General features: G+C 42.7%; 1 protein-coding gene across 1 annotated transcript; it reads left to right on the top strand.

Annotated features, from left to right (window-relative positions):
• The first annotated feature begins 2,442 nt into the window (after positions 1 to 2,442).
• nefma (neurofilament medium chain a) lies at positions 2,443 to 7,235 on the top strand. Its single transcript, XM_084746304.1, has 3 exons — positions 2,443 to 3,651; positions 4,499 to 4,623; positions 4,737 to 7,235. The coding sequence occupies exons 1-3, from the start codon at positions 2,593 to 2,595 to the stop codon at positions 6,286 to 6,288; spliced, it is 2,736 nt and encodes a 911-aa protein (XP_084602430.1). The 5' UTR covers positions 2,443 to 2,592; the 3' UTR covers positions 6,289 to 7,235.
• The last annotated feature ends 694 nt before the right edge of the window (positions 7,236 to 7,929 follow it).

A 7,929-nucleotide genomic window follows, 5' to 3' on the forward strand; every position in this document is an offset into this window, starting at 1 on the left:
CTTGCAGTGAACAGCCAATGAGGGGGGGGGGGCAAGAAAATGTAGACAGGTGATTAATGGCAAACGTCTAATTCAGTGTTGAAAGTAGAATAAGTTCTCTACTTCCATGCTACACCCCAAACAAGCAGGACATCTGTGCAAGAATGCAAGATTTAACACTCAACTATGCGCAAACACCAGAAATGCAATATATGCACAAGTTTGTGCCTCAGTCAGTGGGAGTTTGCAATTACAATATAGCTGCACTTGTAGAGGAGTGTCGTAGAAATTTTGACAGCCTTAAATGCATTAAGTAATGGATCCCCAAAAGCACTAATGCAGCTGTTTTTGGTGCATTACCCCCAGCAACTGGTAATCGATTTGCATTGACCGGAGTGACCCGAGATTAGAGTGAACCGTCATGATTGATAAGGGATCAATAGCCTGTCAGAAGCCAGCCGAGGCACCGGACAAGCAGCCCACACTGACGCCTCACCATTACGGTGGAAAAACTTCTCAACAAATGGGATAGATAAACCACAAATCCCATGTGGTTTTGCACCTACAATAGTGAGGATCCTAAAGATAGGTATAGAGAGTGGTGTACAAATATTTAACACTATACAGTAAAGCTGTGCAGGAATATAAAATAAATACATTTGATCCTCTATACAAGAGATGCTGCAGGTAAAAATATCCATATGTAGACCTTAGGCCTCCGAATCCCCCCTAATGATTCTGTTTGAGTAAGGAAGACAATTTTAACTGTTAGATCGTTACATTTTGCAGTATTTTGTCAGGCTGCTGGACAAACATTTTGACCTTTTATATTTCACTGATATTATCTAAAATGTCTACAGTCAAATCAGTTTCAAAACACAAACTGATCAATTCATGAATAAATCAAATGATCTGTGTTCTATGAAGGAAAGATTTAAAGTTTGACATGACATGCATGAACTGAAAAAATAAAATTGTTGGACCAACTTAGAAAAATTACTTAAATTCATAACACACAAATTAATGACATTTTTTTCCAATCCAATTCAGTTGCAATGCAATTGTGTTAATCTACCCTGCTACCTTAATTTAAAAAAAAAGAAAATAAAAAATAAATTGCCAATTGAAGTGTTTTGCTGTTGCTGTTTTTTCAGTGTGTTATTATTATTATTATTATTATTATTATTATTATTATTATTATTATTATTATTATTATTATTATTATTATTATTATTTAAGGAAAATTGGAATAGCTTACTTCCAATTGCCATTTCTCTTTTGTAACTTTGAATGTTAAAGCACAAATGACAAGTATATATTAGAGTGCAACCAATATTTGGGGGTATGATACCAATATTAGGGAATAAAAGTAAAACATATACAAAATCTAAAACGACATCAAAGCATAGAAATATTTTGCTAATTATAAAAAACTCATAATCATTAATAATTGTAAATAAATATAAATTTAAAAAAGGAAAAATGGATCAAATAATATAAGCTGCTCATCAAACAAAAAATGAAAATAACAATAATCAGCCAACTGATATATCTGTCTGGCTGTAATATATATAAATACATATAACCATTGTTCATATAAGGAGCTGAGGATCACTTGTTGTAACATCTTTATTTTCAGTGACAAGGGGAAGCAAAGTTTTCACATTTGACTGTGTGAGCAATAATCATCATAGCTCACTCTAATAAGCTGTGAAATGAACTCTCATTTTATCATCATTCGTCACAATCTAAAAACAAGGTAATTTGTAATGATTCAAAGCAAATAAACTCCTCTAGTTAATTAAACTTGATATTAATTCAGCTGTACTTATTAAGTTTAAGCTCAACCTATTCTGAAAATAAATACTGGGAATTTCAAGTTTAGTTAACTTGAATAAATATAAGTAGTATATCCACTTTAAATTACTGAGAAAAGATTAGTTGATTCCACTAAATTCCTGTATGAGTTCTACAGTGTTTTACAGAAGGTTTTTTTCAGCCAAGAGACCACAACTGACTGCTTGTCGCTCTCCATGGTGCTGAAATAACAGAATCACTACAGCTGTGATAGTTTCATATGAGCAGTTAAATGAATATGGTGACTGATTGATTCATAATGGTGACTTAAGTTCTGCTCTGAGGGAATTCAGAGAGATCCTATTTTTTTTTTTTTACTTTAACTTTAATTTAACTTTAAGATGTTTTTCATTAACATAAAGTTAACAATACTATCTATCTATCTATCTATCTATCTATCTATCTATCTATCTATCTATCTATCTAAAGTGTATGTTTATTTAAATTGGACAGCCATGTGCCCACGTGGTTGAGAGTGAACGGGACCGGGGACCACTCGCAGGCGGCCTGAGGGGGACGCTCCCTCCCCTCCCTTCCATCAATGGACCAAAGAAAACTGCTTGGCCTTGCCTTGTTATCGGCTCAGTCTCGGGTATATAAGGAGCAGGCAGAGGAGTTCTCAGTCGCTGTGAGAGCCATACACCCCTCACCTGCACACACACACATAACACACATACACCCACATATACGCCTCCACCACCTCCTGCACCGTCCCCCTCCATCCCTGCGCACATTCCCCTCCGGTAGTCTGTCCGGATGAGTTACCCGGTGGACACGATAGGGAGCCCCTTCAGGAGAAGTATGGATACTAGGACGAGCAGCTACGGCTACAGCCGCTCCACCGGCACCCCCTCCAGCGGCTTCCGCTCCCAGTCGTGGTCCCGGGCCAGCCCCGGCTCCACCATGACCACGTCCTACAAGAGGAGCGTGAACGTGCCGGTGTCCCGAGCCTACAGCTCCACGGTGCTCAGCTCCGCCGACAGCGTTGATTACAGTCAGACCTCCATCCTGAACGGAGACTACAAGCGATCTAACGAGAAAGAGCAACTTCAAGGGCTCAACGACCGTTTCGCTGTTTACATCGACAAGGTGCACTACCTGGAGCAGCAGAACAAGCAGATCGAGGCGGAGATCCAGGCACTGCGGCAGAAGCAGGTGTCCCGCACCCAGCTGGGAGACCTGTATGACCAGGAGCTGCAGGAGCTGCGCTCCATGCTGGAGCAGATCCACCACGACAAGGCGCAGATCCAGCTCGACACCGACCACATCGAGGAGGACATCCAGCGGCTCAGGGACCGCTTTGACGAGGAGGCTCGCATCCGGGAGGAGACAGAGGCCATCATCCGCGTCCTGAAGAAGGACACCGGCGACTCGGAGTTGGTGAAGTCCGAGTTGGAGAAGAAAGTTCAGTCGCTGCAGGATGAGATCGCCTTCATCCGCAACAACCACGAGGAGGAGGTGAGCGACCTCATCGCGCAGATCCAGGCGTCTCAGGTGACCGTGGAGAGGAAGGACCTGCAGAAGGCGGACATCACCGAGGCGCTGCGGGAGATCCGCTGCGAGCTGGAGGGCCACTCCAACCAGAACCTGCAACAGGTGGAAAACTGGTTCATGTGCCGCTACGCCAAGCTCACCGAGGCTGCCGAGCAGAACAAGGACGCCATTAAGTCCGCCCGAGATGAAATCGCCGAGTACCGCCGCCAGCTGCAGTCCAAGACGGTGGAGCTGGAGTCTGTCCGCGGGACAAGAGACTCTCTGGAGAGGCAGCTGAACGACATCGAGGACCGCCACAACAGCGACCTGGCCAGCCTGCAGGTAGGGACACAGCCACAGAGCCGTGCGTAAAGAGCTGGAAAAATACAAGACTTTTTAAAAAATTATACCATATCTTAATATTAAATATGATACGTATTTGATGTTTTGCTATTTAAAACTGTTTCTATGTGTGTTTAAAACGTATTAATCGCAGTCTGAGTTGCTGTCATTATTATAGATAAAAGTTAATCTCCTTAATATTTCATATTTTTATATCTTAGTGACGTAGTTTTTAGTCGAGAGACTTAAAAACAGCAAACTTCTTTGATAACAGTAAAAATGGTTATATTTTATTATATCACCGTTGAGAGTCTGCGTCAAAAGATTTTCTGCTGCGTAATGATTGCTATGAGCTCATCATTGCGCTTACAGGTGCTCAGCTGACTTTTTTTCTTTTCAAAGCGTGAGGAAATGGTTAACGGGAGACACTGCAGCAGACTCTCTCTCTCTCTCTCTCTCTCTCCCTCTCTCTCTCTCTCTTGCTGAGTCAGAGGCATGGGTCGATGCCTTCATTGGCTCTGTCCTTGCATCACACCACTGAGATTTTGGGCTGGGGGTGGGGGTGTATTGACAAGTGTGGAGGCTGCCCTTGAAAAAGAGGCATTCAACATCCCTAGAATACAGTATTGCGTCAGAATATATTAAAGCCTTTGGTGCACAGAGTCTTACAGAGTTTATAAAATGAGCACAAAAGAAGGCTAAATTAACCGCATCAAGGTCAGTTATAAAAAGGCTTTGAAAGTCTTTGGGCATTTCGAAAACGGCAATAGAAAATGTAGCTTTGCCCTGCGAATAGTTTTGTTGCACTTAATCAACCTTGTGTTGTGTCTGTTTTGTTTTTCCTCAGGAGACGATTCACCAGCTGGATAATGAGCTCAAGAGCACCAAGTGGGAGATGGCTCGCCACCTGCGCGAGTACCAGGACCTGCTCAATGTCAAGATGGCTTTGGACATTGAGATTGCTGCATACAGGTAGATACAGAGACTTGAAAAGAAGTTTACAATGTCATTTTTATACAATTTCTACAGCTCTTTGTAGAAAAAGTAAAGATTAAATGTATGATGTTTACATCTGTCATCCCCAGGAAACTCCTCGAGGGTGAGGAGACCCACTTTAGCACTTTCCCTTACCGCCAGGCTGTCACCTCAACAAAAATCTCTAAGCCCAAATCAGAAGTTTCCAAGCTCAAGGTGCAGCACAAGTTTGTGGAGGAGATCATCGAGGAAACAAGGGTGGAGGACGACAAGTCTGACATTGATGAAGCCCTGGCAGAGATAGCACAGGAGCTGTCCACCACACTCGGAGATGGAGGCGAAGAGGGAGAGGAGGAGGAGGGAGAAGAGGCAGGAGAGGGAGAGGAAGAAGCAGAAGGTGAGGGCGAAGAGGGAGAGGGCGAGGAGGAGGAAGTTGTAGCCGCCACTGAAGCCAAAGTTAGCGCTAGCGCACCCACTAAAGAGGAGGAGGAAGAAGAGGATGCTGGTGAGGAAGAAGAGGGGGAGGGAGAAGGTGGAGAGGAAGGAGAGAAGGAAGAGGAAGAAGGTGAGGGAGAGGATGAGGGAGAGAAGGGGGATGATGCAGAGGGAGGCGATGAAGGAGGTGAAGAGGGAGGAGAGGAAGAGGAGGAGGAAGTTGAGGAGACTGTACTGTGCTCCAAAGCTCCGGAGTCTAAAGCCTCTCCCGACAAAGAGAAGGCCGGAGACAAAGACGGCAGTGGAGGAGAGGAGGAGGCCACCGCTGAAGAGGAGGGTGGTGATCAGGATGAAGATGCAGGCAGCGACAAAGCATCAAAAACCGGAGACGAGAAAGAGGAAAAAGAGGATGCAGACAAAGAAAAGAAGGAGGAGAGTGAAAAAGATGAGAAGAAAGAAGTGAAAGATGAGAAATCAGAAGAAGTTGTAGCCAAGACAGAAGCCCCGAAAACAGAAGCTGCAAAGCCCGACACCAAGAAGGAAGAGGCTGCCAAGACAGAGGCAACAAAACCCGAATCCCCAAAGTCTGACTCCCCAAAACCCGGATCACCCAAGTCTGAATCACCTAAACCTGGATCCCCTAAATCTGAATCTCCCAAGCCTACTTCCCCAAAGTCTGAGTCCCCTAAAGAAGGCTCACCGAAGGCTGGATCCCCAAAACCTAGCTCCCCGAAAGCTGAGTCCCCTAAGTCAGAATCCCCAAAACCTCAGTCTCCAAAAGCAGAGTCCCCAAAAGCTGAATCTCCAAAGAAAGAGACCGCCAAACCTGAGCCTCCTAAGGCTGCTGAAGAGAAATCAGAGAAGAAGAGTGAGTCAGAAGACAAGAAGGTCGAAAAGAAGGACGTCGCCATGAACGGCAATGTAGATAAGAGCCCAGAGGAGAAGGAGAAGAAGGACGAAGAGAAAGAATCTGATGTGATTGCCAATGGCGTGGATGAGAGCCCCGTTAAGGAGGACGGCAGCCAAAAGGTGGTCATCACCAAAACCGTTGAGACCATCACCACAGGAGAGGACGGCTCCAAGCACGTCACGAAGTCCGTCACCGTGACTGAGACGGTGAAGGAGGTAGAGGAGATGGAGGAGGTAATGCAGGAGAAGCTGGTGTCCACCAAGAAGACGGAGAAGCACTCCACCCAGTCCATCAAGCAGGTGACCGAGGGCAACTGAGCAGACGACTCCAGACACATGATCTGGCTGCGGAGAAGGCAGAGGATCAGGGCAGAGGAGACGACAAGACGAAGCAATCAACCCAGAACTAACATAACAAAGAAAATCATACAGCTAGAGCGATGTAATAAAGATAACCACTCTCAAACATACGAAACAAATCATAGAGAGAAGCCAAAACTTAAAATGCTACAAAGTTCAAAAATGCATGTTGAGTGACAGCTTTAAATGGGCTTCGCTGCAGATGCGGTCAGGAGCAAGCGACTGAGACATTTTATCCTCTTTCTTTCTTTCTGCAGTTCATGGGTGAGCTCACGGGAGGGATGGGAGGGGGGGTCTGTGCATGCTAGCTCAGGAGAGGGGAGTACATTCCTCTCTTATCTGTATGTAAGGTAGAATTACACTGTAAAAAGAGTAAATATGTACAAGGAATAATTGCAATAAGTGCGGGTGGGAGAGTGAGAGATTTATTCTTAAAGTTGAGAGGGTTTTTTGAGTTTAAGTAAAAGAAGGGGGACAGGTAGGTGGTAGTGTCCTCCACACAGACACGAGGTCTACTGAAGAAGCCTTACTCGACACAGTGAAGATACCAACTGAGCCAAAAAGAAACTAACAATTACACAACCTGCAGCGAAGAAAGAGACAGGCAGCGATATGATAAAAAACGTGACCATATACATCCAGTAAATGAAGCAGTTAAAGCTTAACAAACCTGAAGAAACTCCTAGCCTTAAACATGCTTTTTATCAGTGTCTGTTATGTTTACCTGAGTGCAACTGAAAATAAAAAGCGCACAATTGTGCATTCTTGTATGCATAGGATGGACTTGAATTTAAATACAGAAATAAATGAGGTGCTACTGTTTGCAATCCCATGACTTTACTCATCATGAACGATTTCCCAGCAGCATTTGCTCAATAAATGTCATAATGAAGTAAAAAAAACAATGGTGTCTTGTCATTTTATATGGTTTGCAATTGCATGAGTATGTCATATACATTAAAGTGGTCTTACAACTTAGCAGCAGAAAGCTTTACAGTAATTGTTTAGTTATGGTTTGAATGGTTTTGATAAAAATAAACAATTTGTTTTAACATTAAAAGTTAATGTCTGAGCTAACTTACAGTTTTAAATTAACTGAATTTGAAAAGACAAGTTGAGGTCATTTTGTAATAATTCAAAACAAATTAACTCCTCTACTCAAATAATCTTGATATTAATTCAGTTGTATATGAGAAACATGTTCAATAAGCTTAAGATATTAAGTTGAACCAATGACTCTTCACTGGGAGTTAGAATTTTATACATTCTGAAGTATTCTGAAAATAAATAGTAAAATATTAATTTTAACTACAGTAAATAAAACTTGTATATTTACATTAGAAAAGTTTTGTTAATTCCACTAAATTCCTGCATCCTGATTTTTTTTTTTAAAGTGTAAGTTAAACTACTCCATCTTGAATCCCTTATGTGATTTAACATGGAGAACTAATTTAATCAACACTACAATATACATTTTACACAGCACTTTTGAAAAGAAAGTTACAAAGTGCTTCACATGGTTGACAGTTCAGAACCACCCACCCCGATAACATAAAATGAAAACAGTAACAATAACGAAACACATGAGACGTCTTATAC

The sequence above is a fragment of the Lutjanus erythropterus genome, chromosome 20 (assembly GCF_056507025.1).
Source record: "Lutjanus erythropterus isolate fLutEry1 chromosome 20, fLutEry1.hap2, whole genome shotgun sequence".
Classification (NCBI taxonomy): Eukaryota; Metazoa; Chordata; class Actinopteri; order Lutjaniformes; family Lutjanidae; genus Lutjanus; species Lutjanus erythropterus.